General features: G+C 41.5%; 4 protein-coding genes across 5 annotated transcripts; 3 read left to right on the top strand and 1 right to left on the bottom strand.

Annotated features, from left to right (window-relative positions):
* The first annotated feature begins 57 nt into the window (after positions 1-57).
* BCIN_16g02600 (hypothetical protein) lies at positions 58-1,784 on the top strand. 2 transcript variants are annotated; one of them, XM_024698001.1, is made up of 5 exons: positions 58-228; positions 345-540; positions 793-1,016; positions 1,121-1,385; positions 1,442-1,784. In XM_024698001.1, the coding sequence occupies exons 3-4, from the start codon at positions 911-913 to the stop codon at positions 1,276-1,278; spliced, it is 264 nt and encodes an 87-aa protein (XP_024553818.1). In that variant the 5' UTR covers positions 58-228; positions 345-540; positions 793-910; the 3' UTR covers positions 1,279-1,385; positions 1,442-1,784. The 2 variants fall into 2 exon arrangements, with proteins under 2 accessions (XP_024553818.1, XP_024553819.1); XM_024698002.1 differs by having other exon boundaries at positions 793-1,385.
* A 504-nt stretch (positions 1,785-2,288) lies between these two features.
* On the bottom strand, positions 2,289-5,284 carry BCIN_16g02590 (hypothetical protein). The gene is made up of 4 exons (XM_024698000.1): positions 5,001-5,284; positions 4,597-4,944; positions 4,297-4,448; positions 2,289-4,246 (listed from the first exon to the last, which is right to left on the bottom strand). The coding sequence occupies exon 4, from the start codon at positions 3,490-3,492 to the stop codon at positions 2,785-2,787; it is 708 nt and encodes a 235-aa protein (XP_024553817.1). The 5' UTR covers positions 3,493-4,246; positions 4,297-4,448; positions 4,597-4,944; positions 5,001-5,284; the 3' UTR covers positions 2,289-2,784.
* Positions 5,285-5,917: 633 nt separating this feature from the next.
* Positions 5,918-7,265, top strand: BCIN_16g02580 (hypothetical protein). Its single transcript, XM_024697999.1, has 3 exons — positions 5,918-6,331; positions 6,422-6,850; positions 6,911-7,265. The coding sequence occupies exon 2, from the start codon at positions 6,483-6,485 to the stop codon at positions 6,825-6,827; it is 345 nt and encodes a 114-aa protein (XP_024553816.1). The 5' UTR covers positions 5,918-6,331; positions 6,422-6,482; the 3' UTR covers positions 6,828-6,850; positions 6,911-7,265.
* Positions 7,266-8,937: 1,672 nt separating this feature from the next.
* On the top strand, positions 8,938-11,325 carry BCIN_16g02570 (hypothetical protein). The gene is made up of 2 exons (XM_001550478.2): positions 8,938-9,930; positions 9,984-11,325. The coding sequence occupies exons 1-2, from the start codon at positions 9,770-9,772 to the stop codon at positions 10,675-10,677; spliced, it is 855 nt and encodes a 284-aa protein (XP_001550528.1). The 5' UTR covers positions 8,938-9,769; the 3' UTR covers positions 10,678-11,325.
* The last annotated feature ends 5,204 nt before the right edge of the window (positions 11,326-16,529 follow it).

Raw genomic sequence — 16,529 nt, 5'->3', positions numbered from 1 at the left:
AAGTCAAGTGACCTCATCAAGATGGATATCACCTTCCAGACGACGATCGAGTGCGAAGAAGTCAGTCTGAAGAAGTCGCTTGATCGAATGTCACGTGAAAGAGAGTTGGATACACTCCTCGAATTTCCAACTTCAATTCTCCAGGCGATATAAAAAACAACAAGAACCTTTCTTCAAAAAATCTACCTTCGTTCTTAGCAACAAGCTATCAGATTTGTGATTAACCAGGTGAGAATCAAACTCCAATCGCAAGTCTATTCCCAGTCATGCAAACAGCAACTTCACTTGTCAACAAAATCAATACCGCAGGAGGAATATTGCTGACTTTTACGTTTTCCACATAGATCGACAAGCAAAACGATACCTCTCAACCTCTTCTCCATCCTCACTCTATATCCATCAAAAGTCTTTGTTTTATTCATTGATTGGCGAGTCTTTCGAACAGTGAAGATTCCTTACGGGTCTCACGAACGCCTCCGATAGCAGCTCGTCATTGCTTTGATATTACACACTCTTGATACCAACTTCTTCATCTACGAGGTATTTATTCTTTTTTCCCCCTTCTATTCATCATGAGAAACTTATCCTATTAAATTTCCCCAACGTTGAGACAAATTGAAGTCCAAAATTTCAATTTTACTCCAATTTCACTTTATCTTCATGTTGAGTTTCGACTCAATTTTGAATTTCTGCCGTGCTATCCGAAATCGTTCACCCTCTGGTTTGTTATCCGCTTTTTGCCCATTTCAGTGCGTTTTTTTTGTTTACTGATTTGAAAGTGTCGTTGCCCAGTTACCGAGCGTTTTTCATAACTACCACATCCACCAAATTTTCAAGTTCTCGCAACGACAAAATCATTCTAAAGTCTCACAAGACTGTACTAATATCTCTAGAGACTGAGAAAAGCACGATGGAAAATCACTCTGGTAAAGTCCAGCCTGCTGCGAATGCAAAATCTACCAAGATCGACATCCGGCCGTTCATTCAACCACGCCGCCGCTATGTGACATGTTTCAGTAAGTCAACTTTCTCTTTTCATTTGCATCTCTTTGCAATTGATCGTGTATGCAAATTAATTGCTGTCGTTATATCGTGCCAACATGTTGACATTGTCTTACAGCTTTCTACAACGACGAGCCCATTGGTGATCCAAAGCGCACCACACTTAGAGGCAACAATGCTCTTGAGAGTGTATTGCAATCTATCCTTATGGATTATGGAGAATTGAACCTCAACTCTCAAAGTTTGATAATCGAAGGCTCCAGATTGAATATCTAAGTCCATATAAGGCTCAAGTACAGTGCATGCAAGAGATGCTTGCGCCTCTCAACGACAAGCGCGTCAACGCGAATGGATTCAAGAAGGTTCAAGGCATCAGTCGTGATGTAAGTATCTCGTGTTTTTGCGGTGTCTTCTTAGCACTAATAACCACTTATAACAGGTTACTATTGTCGACATGACTCTGTGTGGAAAGCTGACTGCATTCGCCGACGATTCTCGTGATCTCTTGATCAACTGTACCCGTCACAAGTACATGGTGATCTTTTTGACCTCCACCGAAGCAGCCAACCCGTCTTCTTATGGCAATGAATCATCATATCTTCGCATGAAAGGCGCGGGGAAGAACTGGTGTTCCATATCTGAATTTGCAAAGGCAAATGGTGTGTTCTGCAAATATTCCCAACGAACTTGAAAGAGGGCCAGGGCGGTGTATTCCAGAGAGGACTTGAAGACCTCTTTTGAGATATGGCTTCACATATCCTAGGAAATCTTACAATGATTCATTAGAGATAGAACAATGAAAATTTCCATCAAGATACTTTTTATGAGTGTGAATATGATATATGTAGAAGGCGCGAGAACGGCTCCTTCCTGCTTAAAGCAGAAAATCAAGAACACAACATTAATTGATCTCATATATACGGCTTTATTGTGGAGCTCTCGTGCGAGAGAATGGGGTAGAGATAAAGGGGAAGTCCGTTCCTTACAACTCTTTCTGCTCTTTTGAAGTCCTATGATTGATTCACTTGATATGATGGTCCTAGTTGATATCATTATTTCATTTAATAGAATTGTTTTAAATTGTATGATTGTCCCAATTGATGTCAATATTTCAATTGATATGATTATTCTTGTTTGAATGATTATCTTAATTTATATTATTATTCCAATTGATATCATTATCTTCATCTATATTGTCATCTTGATTCATATCAATATTCTCATTCATATCACATAATTACTCTTACACATCACTTCATAATCTACTCTACAAAATAAGCATTTAATTCCTTCATTATGTGATGTGTGAAAATAGTGAAATAACAGTCCCTTCGTACTTGAAAGTAAAATCAGAGAACACAAAATCAATTGATCTCAGATACCTGATATATCCCGCTGTTTTTATATAAGGTACACTTTTAAGCCACTGAGAACCAACCTTGAGGTCCAGAAAATTCACGCCCAACGATTTGTAGCTACCCCGCCCTCCCCTTCCCTACAGATATGCAACAAATTTCGAAGCGAAAACACAACACTTCAGATTTACTCTCATGTTGAGCCTCAGAGATCATTCTATTGTCTCACCTGAAAGGAGACATTGAGGATTGACAAATATTCCTGAGCCTGAGCGGATTTGCTGTCGAACATCGGAGTAAATAAATATTGATGAAGCTGAGAAATTGTATGATCAAAACGGCGGTTTACATCGAGAGATTGAGCTTCTCAATTATTTTCCGGTGGTAAATTCGAAAGTTTTTTTTTTGGATAAATCGAGGGAGTGACCTAATCAAGATGAATGCCATCTTCAACGAGAAGGTCGAGTCCTCCCAATTCAAGGTCAGGATAGTTAGAAAGTTTCAAATCACCTGAAACAATGGCAAGATATGTTAAATCTAGATGATGTAGATACATTCTTTGAAGCTCCAATAATTTTGCACGCGGACATGGATCATGGCCCAAGGTGTTGAACATAGAAAGATTGTCAGCATCAATGATTTTATTGATAGTTTCATCTACCAAAAAGTGAGGCTCTACTTGCATAGGTGTATTTGATGTGAAAGCGGGAGGATCAACAGGCATTTTGAGTATTGTAACAGTGATTGGATTGACAAATTGAACTTCTGCTGGAAATTTGGATCCCAGACGACCATCAAGTGCGACTCCAACATTGATAGTTGATGATAGTGCTACAGAAAGACTTGAACCGATAAGTAAAGTTCTTGTTGAAGAAGCTACAGCAGACATATCGGCAGACGGGGGTTGACCAACTGCTGGAAAAGGAGCCATAGGCTTTGCTGGAAGAATCTTTGAAGGTGAAGCAGCACTCATTGCACAAGAGCCAACGGTAGATGATTGAAATGCCGTGGCAAGAGTTGGATTGAAATGTGCAACGTTGGATGAAGTAGGAATACCACATCCACCTCTGCACGGCGATGAGACCTCGATAGTAACTCTATCTTGATTCGAATGTTGTATCTGAGGTTGAGACATTGAGAGCAAGCTTTCTCTGCCATCTTCTGAAGATTTTTGAGTCGCTTTTCCTGAAGAATCGACGCTACCGAAGAGTGGGAAAGAATGGTTTGAGTAGAAGCATCTTTTGAAGAAGATTTATCGGCATTGGGACGTCTGGTATTGCCTTGCGATGGTTTTGGAGGCGTAGCTCGGTGGGAACTTGAATTCGATCGTTCCTGTTGTCTCTGAACGCGCAGTCTCAGACGAACATTCTTTGACCTGATACTCAAGGTTCCGAGAGATGAGGCTCTTGTTTTTAGATGTGCATATCTTGAAGCTTTACTCTTGGAAGTCATGGGCGCTGATCTCACACGGAGCTTTTGATCCCGAGATGAATCTTTCTCGACAAGAGAGAGAACAGGCTCAACCACAGGTGAGAATGGGACTCCACGGACACCAGTAAGTCTCTGATGGCCTGTAACTTCACCAAAATCCTCAACTTCACTAGAAGTATCTTTTGTTGTTCGACGTTTCTTGATTCGAGGAATCCCGAAAGGCTCCTCGTCAATACCACCTGAAAATCCAATGAAGTCTACCTCTTGTGACTCATCATCAGCAGCAGCTTCGACCGAATTTTCTTCATCTTTAGAGAATCTGAGCCATTCTGTCTGCCATTATACCAACTTTGTGAAGTGCTTTTTCTGGTGATTCCAACGTCTTCGATCTTTGCAGTTTAACCCGGCAGGACATTCTCGCTCCATGACAAGTGGGCCTGTTCTTGGATATTCATCCGCTAAGAAAAGTTAGTCTTATAAGTGGCATTTTGATGCGAGGTGAACTAACGATTCATGACATTATAACCGAGTATGTATTGGGATGAAAAGATAGAAAAAATCTTCCCTCGTGGCTGTGGTAAATAGTTTTGAGGACTGTGTGTAACCTTTTGCTTCGACTGACTTTGGATTTTCCCTGGTGTTAAGGGACCATGATGTGCCCTATACCATTGTAATTATTAGTAAATATACACGCGTACCAAACACGATGGCAAGAAATAAATAGACGACCAACAAAAGCCATAGCTAGACATTCATTGAACAGCACACCCCCAAATTCCGCAGTAAATGAATATCAGCAATCACTTACATTGTCATTGGTACTTCCATCGTATGAAGTTTCCTCCTTGTCCAATGACACTTTTCCAGATGAATGCCTTGAATATGCGTGTTGTCTAGTATTCGTATCGAAGCTTGTCGTGGTAGGATTTGTGTTTGTGTTTGTGCGTCGGAGGGGAATATGAAGTCGATTCTTCGCTTCCGCCAATGTGGCAGATGAAGAAGGTGCTAAAGCGGTTCCTTCCTGTTTGAAATAAAAATCCAAGAATACAAAATTAATTGGTCTTGGATATGAGTGGTGGATAAGAACGATGCATAGACGGCTTTATTGTATTTGAAAGTAACACCGGAGAACACAAAATTAATTGGTCCCAGATACCTGCAAATTTCCGCTGTTACTATGTGATATAAGTTTCGAAGAAACGTAGAACCAACCTTGGAGCCGCTTGTAGAACCAAGGAGCGTGTTTTCTATCAATGAATAAGTAATGTGAGTGGGAGAGAAATGGAGAAAGCTGCATTTCCGAGCAATGGTGAGCATCAACTGGAGCCGTTCGTGGGACCCGTAAGGAATCGTCACTGTTCAGTGATCTCACCAATCTACTTGTAATGCGGAAATGGGAGAGTAGGAGAAGAGAGGAGATCAGAATGAAGAGAATGAAGAGAATGAAGATCAGGAGCGTATCTTCATATTAAAAGTTATCGAGAAAAATCTTTTTCTAATGACGGCCAAAGAAAAAAGAAAAAAAAAAGACAAGAAATTTTGTCGCATGAGATATTGAAGTTATTCAGAACACGTAGAAAAACAACGCTAATCCCCATTCGATACAAGTATCTCTGCTCTACCGATACTCTCACCGCCAGCCTTTCACTAAGCTACATCTACTCTGCTATTTACTTTCTAATACTTGTGATTGATGACAACTACTGAGTCTACTGACCAGGAAACCTGAAGATTGAGTGTGGCGTACGGTGGAAACGTCTCCCCATCAAAAGATATAGCTGCATATTGAATAGCCTTGTCTATCGTCAAGGGCATCGGTGTGGTTATGGTATTGCTTCTCAGTTTGAGGAGTGACACGGACAGTGCAACATGGAGAGTGCTCTAGAGATTTCCAGAAGCATCTTAGAACCGGAGTTGTGTGCACCGCAGAGCCTTCGAAATGGGGTTCCTGTCATGGATTGGTTGAGATGATAAAATACACCGATGCACGAAGTTATTGAACCAGACTAGATTTGAGATCGTACGTGCATGCAGTCGAATCTCGTCCCGCTATGTTTTTGTGGATCGAGCGGTGACGTTGGGAAATGCACTGCTGTTCCTGACTAAGGGGCCGGAACACGTTCCCCGGTGAGCTTGTATACGTACACGCACTAAATAAGCTCTGGCCTTGACGTCAAATCAATGCATCATCCCGCAGATATATCTTTTTGAAGTTGAGATGTTCCCTAGAAGCATGTCGCATTTCCATGTGAGTTCTACAAACCATGTGATAAGATACCTTGATCGATGGTTGGTTCACCATCATGCGCGCAACCAGAAGGAGCAAGAATATCACGGGTCGACGCGTTTCCCGAATCTTGACTCTTCACGGCCCCAACGAGTATTTATTCACTTGAAATATTGTCGAGAATCTTCAACCAACTATTGCACCTCGCTGCCTAATCTTCGCAGTACCATATCTAGTAGCATCTTTCAGCATTGCCACGGTCGATAAACAACCACCGACCAGGCGCCGACATATCCCAAGAAAACGGTCACTACATGTAAGCACAGCCATGTATTATTATATTCGTGGTCTTTTTAGAAAGTCTTCTTATATAACAGTACAATTTCTAACCCTCCACTTTTTCCAGTTCTCTCGATCACAAGTAACCACCCAACAAACCGAAACCCAAACCCAAACCACCAGATAGAATGCGCTCACCAAATCCCGACCCGCAGACCTCCACCCTCGCCCCTCGCGAGAACAAACCTGAGTTCGGCACTGGTAATGGTGCGGATACTGGTAAACCAAAGACGGTCTCTATTACCGTCGTAGATCAACGGGGTGACGAGATTACATTTAAGATTAAGCGCGCCAAGCCGATGTTGAAGATCATGGAGGCTTTTTGTCAGCACAAAGAGATTGGAGATATTTCGAATGTGAGATTTCTCTACGACGGTATTAGAATCGATAAAGAACACACAGCGGATAGTCTAGAGATGGATATCGAGGCCCGAATTGATGCTTTTTTGGAGCAGCAAGGAGGTGGCCATTGATGAGTTCTAGATTTAATGGAGGGGTAAGTGCATTAAATTCTCGTGGAATGCGGAATAGAGTGCTGACGTGATGTCTGGTATAGCATAGCATACACGGCTCACAACTCACAGGTTCGTTTGGCATTGAATTGGGGGAATTGAAGGCGCAAGACTGAGGCGTAAGAAAAGACATTCGAGAAGATTTCCAGATATAGTACAAAAACACGCCAGGCAATTAATGGGATGAATTTCTGTGATTATTTTCTCGTCCAATATCGCAAGATTGGAGACGATGGGTCACATCTCCGCAGAAAAACATGAACCGTGTTATTCATATTTACTTCAATAACTCAGTTAAAGAGTGGCTTCCAAATATCAAAACCACATACCAGACTTTCAGTGAACGTTATAAATGGCAGACATGACTACAGGCTCCTCGTCATATTCCAATGCAGTTCATACGTCGAAGATCATCGCCCTATCCACCTACGTAAACCCTCGTATCAGCTTGTGGACATTCAGATTCTAGCAGGAACTCACTACGTGCCTCCGTAGCTGTACTGATAATGGTTTGAAAATCCTCAAATTTGGTAGCTATAAGTTCTGGTGCATCTCTCCATTAATCTTTCTTAAAATTGAATGAGCCCAGCGAAGGGAAGAGTTCATGAATTAGCACCCTCGATACATCTTTCAACTCCCAAGAAAGATGGACCACCCACTAGTGCATTTGGAGCGATGGTTTTACTGTCAAATGTTCTTCCCCCGACATATTCCACACATTCGCTCCAATCGTTCTCCTCATGGCCCTTATTGTGATGAAGACCATATAAGGTCTAACGACGATGAGTGCGATTGCAAGAGACAGCGGAATAGCTGAACATTTGACAATGTTCCTCGTCATTGTGAGTCGTTCGATTGCAACATTCCGTACGAGATAGATGGTCTGTTTTCCCACGAAGCCCATGATAAGTATCAGGGGATGGAAGAGCTAGGGACTGGGGATTTAGGGCGTGGGTTCGGCCATCTTGGGCGGTTGACATTGGCCTTTTGTGAAGATGTGGAAAAGCTCAGAATAACCCAAAAAGTGCGAGTTTGAACAAGAGGAATTTTAGTTGAAACTTTCCAAGGGGTTATAGGTTAATCATGAGAAGGGCAAATGGCTTTGAACTTTGCGGGGTCCAGACTTCACCCAACGCGTCGAAAGCGCCTAGTCACGTGTGTTCAGATATCGGCACCTCCAGGTTTTTCTGATAACATTTTCATCAATAGACACTACCTCGACCTCTACCTCGTTCATTCATCCATCAAGTGTCAATCAAACATCGAGAATTGAAGATCCAGACGTCATTAATACCACATCACTTTAAAGCAATGGAAGTCACAATCGCGCGTCTAAATATAGATACCTTCCCAGCCAATATTCCTTTCAATATTCCCACTATCCAGCTCAATGCGTACCCCAATTTGGGATCCAGACAGGCCACAGTATCAAATGCTGTCGATCAAGGGTCTACATTAAATCCAGACAGGAAATGTTTGCGCAATTGGTTCTTGATACGGAGCCCCTGTAAACCACTTGTTCCAGCAAGGCTATAGAATGTCGCAAGTGTTGGGGTACAAATTATCCCGCTGGAACTAACAATTCAGCCACTTGCTGGCTTGAGAGGTGTCAGAAAGTTGCGCGCACAATTGGTTCGCATTCCTTCAGCTATCACATACAAACAATGCGGTGCCGCTTCTGGCCTGCTTCTTGTTGGTGCGGTCATAGGATGAGTCGAACCATGTCAAAAACAGAGCTTATTCTCCACATCATGTCTGAGAGCCTCAAGCTATCGCCGACGGGGATTTGCTTTCGATTCTATTGAGCTCACCGATCAGGAAGCATCTGAATCTATTTTCGATTTACCGGTGCCTGATCTGATATCATCAATATTCCGGGCCCTTCTTTCTCTTTGGTTTATGTTTTACTCTCGTAGCCTTAAATGTATCAGAAATGATTACAGCTAGAGCCGTCAAAGTTTTACTCTGTACCTCACTTGATGACTGGCTCGCCGTTGCTGATTCTCCATGCTTGTGGGATTATCAGTATACTCATTGGGGAAATGACGGCTGAACCAATAATCTCTACACAGACTATAAGCCTCGAGCTTTTCTGATCATGTTGACGATAAATTCCTGGTCGACAGAGTGAACAGATTATTATTTAGAAGTGCGGTGAGCACTCATAATTATATGGCTGAGATGGGCTGGAACGGCAAGTGCCTTGCGCCTTGTATGATGCAGAAGCATTGACGAAAATGCAAAGAAGAAACGCTTTGCTTGTCATTGGTTATTCTCTCATTTGGTTTCTAGCAAGTCGCGGAAATATGTTGTGATACAACGTGGCATATGTTCGAATCTGGGTATTATCCGCTGTTGAATATGATACGTTACCCATTTTCAGGCGGAGAACTGATTTACATGGATGCTCTTTCCCCGAATAATGCAGAAAAGAATTCTTGCTAGATTTCGACCAATGACTACGGTTGAAACATTTGTTCAATTGCTTACTTTCCATGCCAAGCATGAGGCTTGAAGATAAAAATATCTCTTTGATGTCTGCCAAGATGCTGAAACTTTTCACACACCCCCAAAAAGAAATTTGAATGTTTCCATAGGCCCATTATGGTATTTTCAAAGGAAGGTTTACGCCATGTTATGCTCATTCGCTCGTTCAACGAAGCTTCAAATCCTTCACCCTATTTCGACAACAGCTCACTTGGCTTACAAGCATTACCTTGCATTCCTTGCGCCAACTCTAACCACTCTCGTCAGATCACCAAAAATGTGCATTGCCATTTACTGAATGTACTCTCAGCCCTATCAGCCGATTGTATCTTTCGTAAGAAATAAAAAAAGTCGGATTCCCACAAGGAAATGAAGATTAAGCCAGAGTCATGTAACAGGAAAGCCTAACCGAAGACATGCAGAAAGCAGATGAAGCATCAAAGCGAACAGCGAGGTCTAGGACACCGACTGCGTGTTTACAATGTCAGAAGAGAAAGCAGAGATGTAGTAGGGAACAACCGTGTAGGCATTGTTCGAGGAGATATCCACCAGTGGAATGTATCTATACCTTTGAAGGGTGAGTTCTCCATCACTCTTACATGAAAGCTACTAATACGTTACTCCTCAAAGAAAGCATAGGATGGTACCACTTCCGTCTCCGAATAGGTTATCTGTACCCGATGAAACATCTGCATCTTTCTCCACCGACCCGAAAGCCTCGACGGGTCAACTTTCTTCTCCTCCTCCCTGTCAAAGCTACTCGAGCACAGTATCAAACCATGCATATCATCAAACATCTGAACAAAATTCAGAAAGAGGTAATATGAGCTATATACCCACATTTGATATCACAAGCTCGGATCCATTTGGGTCCAAGCCTCCTTATCAGGAAGTCTCGAGCGGTGCAATATCCAACTCTGTAACCGGAGCATATCCCGATCCAGAAATGGAACCAAATGAACTGGAGTTTCGACCTGTACCACAAGTTCCGACGAATAAACCGAACGAAATTCCATTCTACGATTATATGAATGGTCCCCATCTAGAAACAGAAAGCTGGATTCACCCTCCCGATTTGACTCCGAACCCAGGAATGGTCAATTTCCAAAATTTCGATCAATCGTATTTCGATCCAGCTTCAATGCAGACTACAAGCTCTCCTCCATTCGATGTTGATAGGTCCTCGGCGTTTCATCAAACTTTCGGGGATAATGGCATGTCAAATTCGGACAATGCGCCTGGTGTTTCGTTCTCACCTGGAATGCCAGGTCGTCAGAATCAAGATTATGGGACAGCGGGTGGGTATTCTGGTCCGTACTACTAGCCACCAGAGGTCGAGAATTGGGAAGTTTCCAGTCTTTTGATGAGTCTGGCCCTTTGATGGTTTAGATGTTAGGATATCATTCTGAATCGGGTGAATTAGAAGTAGCGTATATCTGAAGGTTTCTTACCGAAGAATTTAAACCACAGTTGCTTCCTCGAATTTCTTCCTTTGTAGTCATCTCAAGGCGGAGGTATTGAATAGAGCTTCGAGAAGCTCGAGGTGTAGATTAACGATTAGGGACTCGAGATTCTGGTTCTCGTTAAAATCTTCAATGAGCCTAAATTTTTGAATCCTTTTCATATACGCATTCTCAATACTTTTGTTCCTTGTGTCGGTCAGACTCATCGTATATCGTCGCATCAAAGTACTCATCTTCATCTTAACTATGTTGCATCCTGGCTGAATGCTCGAGATAGCGGGTGGCAATATCTCAACGGTTGGATGGAAGTCTTCCTTCCTATGGTTTCTCAACGAGGGAATGAATCAGATCCCGAATGGAAAAATCCATATTGTATTATCGTTATCGTTATTACTATTATTATCATTACCTAGCTTCACTCGACGAACTACCAATATGTTATTCATGACAACTTTCCGGCCGGTCCGTCACACTATACGGACACAGGTTCCAATACTTCTTTGATTCGATGTATCGTTTCTTCAGTATCAAGTCACGACGTCACTTTGCCCTTGCATAGATTTAATAGATATGAAGACTTCCATTATTCCATTGTGAAATATGTTTGCGTCATGGGGAATCATATATGTATACATATATGAACATGTGAACTCCCTCCCCTCCCCCGCCGCCGCTCATGATGAAGAAATATTATCGAATCCTTCATATCCCATGTTCCATATCCCATATCCTACATCCCATAATTCAAGAGTCAAGAGTCAAGAGTCAAGAGTCAAACGCATAGTTCTGAGAAGATAATGAGATTCCTAGTTTGGTTTTGATTTTGATAGCGGGGAGGTGAGGTGAGGTGAGGTGAGGTGGGGAGTGGGAGGGGAAAGCAGCGGAGATGATGGGGGAGGAAAGTAAAAAAAATTAAAAAAAAATTTGTGAGATTTTCATCTATCGATTTTTGGGATTGGGATTTTGACTGTTACCGGTGGATGTAATTCTTCCATGATCGCATGATGAGTTATTACTTTCTCTACGCTGTACATATCAAATACACATTCTAATTCCCCTTCCCCTCCGCCCCCCGTCTCTCCTTCATATTCCTATTCCTATTCCTACAGTATCTTAAACTTATCCGCATCGTCTTTTTTTTTTTTTTTTTTTTTTTTTAAAAAAAAAAAAGAATTATCTCTCTCTTTTCACTATTGAGTATATAAGACGATCTCACGATATCTGTAGTTACATATTCTGCACTAATACATAATACACATATCAACATATCCTGCTCCCCGATGAATGTGAGATGTGAGAGTGAAATAAAGAAGTGTTTAAGAAAGATTTTAGAATATCGCATGGGACCAACCAGTCTGGTGGTGATAACGATGACGAGATGATGATAAGATGACGGGAGTATATCTCTCTATCTCTCTCTCTCTCTATCTTCTTGCGGAAGGAAATTCGCGTGCGCCGTGTTATTATTATTATTATTATTATTATTATTATTATTATTATTATTATTATTATTATTATTATTATTATTATTATCGTCATCATCATCATCATCATCATCATCATCGGATATGATGTGATGTGTGAAGTGTGAAGTGTGAATTGAAGCTCTTCAAAAAGATAAGCAAGTAATTAATTCAGTTAGGTAGGTAGGTAGGTAGTTAAGTAGATAATAATAGTATGGGATTGAAAATGCACTACTGCTACTAGTAAGGTTACCACCACTCATTAATTTCTTCAAGATAAAACAAAAGGAAATGTGAAAATGTGATGTGTAACGGAATTTTTGAGGGGTCGAGGGTGGTCATTCAGTCATTCAGTCATTCAGTCATTCATTCAGTAATTCAGTAATCCAGTCATTGATTGATTGATTGATTAGTAAGAAGAGAGTGAAGTGCAAAATGAAGTGAATGCAGTTTGAAGTGAATACTAGTATAGCATAGTATAGTAACAATATCTAAACACCCACCGAGGTCTATACAGATTCCCAAATATAATAAATAAAAATGCACACCCAATCCTGATCTGGATCTCTTCATGAAAAGGATTCTGGGGAGAGACGACGACCCAAATCTGAAAATAGAGAATGAAGCTTTTCATTTTGGTGGAAAGGCTTCTTTTGGTGATTATCGTGAGATTCGATTTTTGTAGATATGCAACAAAAGTTTTTCAAGCGGACAAGTGCATGAGTGCATGGCTTTGTATTGGTCAGTAGAGAAGTGAAGCTTGGATAATATATGTATGTATGAAGTGAGGTTTGAAATAAGAGAGTGCGCCAGGATACCAATAAATCCCATGTTCTCAACATCTATTAAGGAATCTCAAAGTTGTTCTCCTCATGAATAGAGATCTAGAGAGATAGGGAAAGAGGGAAACAGGAAATGAAGCTTTTCTTTTTGGTGTTGAAAGGCATTTTCAGGAGTATCTCGAGATTTATATTTTGTAGATATGCAACAAAACTTCTCGAGAATGGCACAGGAAGAAGTATTGGCCAGAGAAGGAGTGAACTCAAGAGAAGCGAATTCTGATGGAGTGAAGTGAGATGTGAGCCCAGAGATTTGTAGATGGAGATGAAGTCGAGAAATTCTACATCGATGGCTTCAATGGAATTGAAAATGGTTCTCCTCATCAATCTAGATTCGAAGAAGCAAAAATGAAGCTTTGGATTTTGCTGTAGAGCCCCGAAATTCCAAGTATCGTGAGATTTATATTTTGTAGATGTGCAACAAAACTTTCTGGTGCGGTAGATAGAAGATAGCAGATAGCAGATAGTAGTTACCGATAGCAAGTGAATATGAGATACATAAGATCAGACGACAGCGGCAGTGACCCCCTCGAACTTCATATTTGTGCTTCTCAATAACTCTAAAGTTGGTCTCCTCATGGGGAGGAATTTGACAAGAAAAAATGAAGCTTTTATTTTAGGTGTAAGAGTCGAAATTTGAGGATATCCCAAGATCTATAATTTTGAGATGTGCAACAAAACTTTCTTGTGCAGAATCCATTGCCTATGAGTGGATAAAGATAAGGATGAATGGAGACAAGAATGCGGTGAGGGCGTGAAGTGTGTTTGAGTGAATTTGGAGTGAAGTGTGAGTAAAGGAGAGATTCGGCTATGCTTGGACGAGTCGATGGGATTGGTGAGTGGTATGGAAAAAGGCGCTTGCACAAGAGATACTTTGTGTATGAATAATCTACTTCAAGCTCTGGGAATAATAAATATTCACCAACAAGCAATAGAAGATAGATTGGTGAAATAAGAACATGAAGTTGCAAACATGTTGGGTCAATTTCTTGGCTTATGGCTTGTTGAAAGTCACGGGACAAGCCCTTCGTCGCTGTGAAAATCAAGATAAACTGTGAGGCTTTCAGAGTAAAGTTCGAGCCATGAGGAAAGCATTTGACAAACATTCCATCCGTTTGGGTCATCACATACCCGACTTTTGTTCTCAGAATCTATCCTCTATCAAGAGGCGAACCCTTCTTAGTTGGCCATCTGTAAGTCCTCAGCACGTGTTGCTCCAACAGCTTCACTTGTTCTATGATATTTATCCAGAGAACAGTCAGAGCCAGACACACACACTTCAATTCACCTCATCGATCTTCATACTTCCGAGTAATGTTCCGATTCCGGCAATCTCCTACAAGTAGCTCAACTCTTTGAGGATGTTCGTACGACTCGCCGATCATATTGAAAAAGGGTATGTGTCCATATCCACAAGAATAAACGCAGAAAATGAGAATTTTCAGTGTTAAGACTACATGGAAAGAGTATGGAAGATAATAGGAGCCCTTGCACTGCCTCAATCCCGTGTATTATCGACAATCAATGTAGTGGAGGAACCGGTGAGGGTATACGGTCAGCTCTGCGATGCTGGTATGTATATTATTTAGCTTGTTTTTCTCGCAGGTTCACTGTCTTACTATTTCCATCAGCAAAATCCAATTTGGTCTAGGAGATGCAATAATCCACCGAACTAGCCGTCCCTCAGACATTGTTCTAGATATTGGTGCACATCATTATATCTCCTGTCGATCGAATTCTGAGTTTCCACTTTTCCATAACTCTATGACCTGCGCATATTTTGACATGTCGAATGCGAGAGGTGCACCATAGATCTTAACGGAGCGTACAGGCAATTCGTCGTTTTTTCGATGAGGCTTTGTGATGACAACTCCAGCTTTCAATGATCTGACAGTATCAACTATCGTTGAAGCTTGACAGGTGAGGCAAAAGTTCCAATCGCAAGAGTCAGGTAGCAAACAAACGGCATGAATCAACAGTTCGATCGACGGAGAATGGACAGTCCGTGTGTCAACTTAACCCTCTCGAGACACTTCTTCTCAAGATGAAGAACTCGAATCAAGAAGTGTGGTCCGCCGGAGCCGTTGATTGAGATGGATAAGTGATTCTTTGGCGAATGAGGAAATCATGTTCTTTACGATAGAAGAAAGCTATCTTAAATGAGCCCCATATCCCAACGACAGAATGGAATACAGAGTGAGCTTTTGCGTTTCATTCTCTTCATCACGTCAAGCCTCACACAGCAGCGGTGCATGCATTTCACGTCGTATTACATAATCACGCATTACCAAGAAAACTTTCTATCTGCTCAATGCTTCATCTCGACACATGGTCACAGAGTTCACCAAATTTTCAACATACTATTGAACTTGGATTCTATACCATCCGAAATTTCTAAGTATTGCGCGATGCAGGATTCGAGATCTCATGTCCTCTCGCTGATCATCATTTTGCGTATTATTCTGGCCGCGTTTGCCCGCTCCCCATCATCCAATCGATTTTGAGAAACACAATATTTGCCAGCAGTACCTGCGCATCGCTTGAAATTTGGATTTCAGGCTGAATATTAAATTTCGTACCTGGTGTGGTGTGTGAGTGACCACTTCACTGGGCTTTGCTTTCAACCATGGTTGGCTGGTCGGAAATGACTTGATCTCGCTCCATATTTGCATCCCTCCTATTACAGAGCCAACATACTTCGGTATCGATATGTACTTAAAAGTACGTTAAGGCTGTGTGCTTTTCAATGGACAACAACATCAAAATAAAGCGAGAAAGTTACCGGAATCTTTTATGTTTCGAGATGTCGTTGGATGAGGTTGACGATGTGCGACAGTGAATGATCTTAATCGGTCATTTCGCACATGCGTCGGTCAAGCGACCATAATGTAGTTGTCTCCGAGTACATACATACACAAGTAACCTCACGCGGAGATTGTCATTCCTTCAACACGACTCAACCCCAGCTTTTGCCCCACACCCCGCAAGTAGCGGATGGTGAATCCAAGGATCGGTAGATCTTCCGAATCCCGAATTTTGGTCTTGGTAATGTATTTTTTTCCTCTCGCAATACCTTCTATGTTAATAAGATGACTTGGCGAAGAAAGGCACTTGATAGAGATCCCAGCAGAATTGTAGATCATTTCCTTTGTAAATGATAGACTTATTGAATCATTAATTTGATTTGTTCCACATCTACTTCGGCACATTTAGGTTTCCAAGCAATCTTTTTCAACTCATGAAAGCCACGTTCTAGTGATCCCGAGATCTCGCTGGAGAAAGGGTTATTACAGCACATTACACCTCATGTCAATGTTATGGAAAGCCTTATTTGAGCTTGCTTGATTGTATTGGTTGTTGATCTAAATTGTCTAACATTGGAAATTGAGATGAATAGTAAATCTGCAAAGC

Source organism: Botrytis cinerea, chromosome 16, assembly GCF_000143535.2.
Source record: "Botrytis cinerea B05.10 chromosome 16, complete sequence".
NCBI lineage: Eukaryota > Fungi > Ascomycota > Leotiomycetes > Helotiales > Sclerotiniaceae > Botrytis > Botrytis cinerea.
Note: the sequence above shows the minus strand (reverse complement) of the source record. Positions and strands in the feature narration are given on the sequence as shown.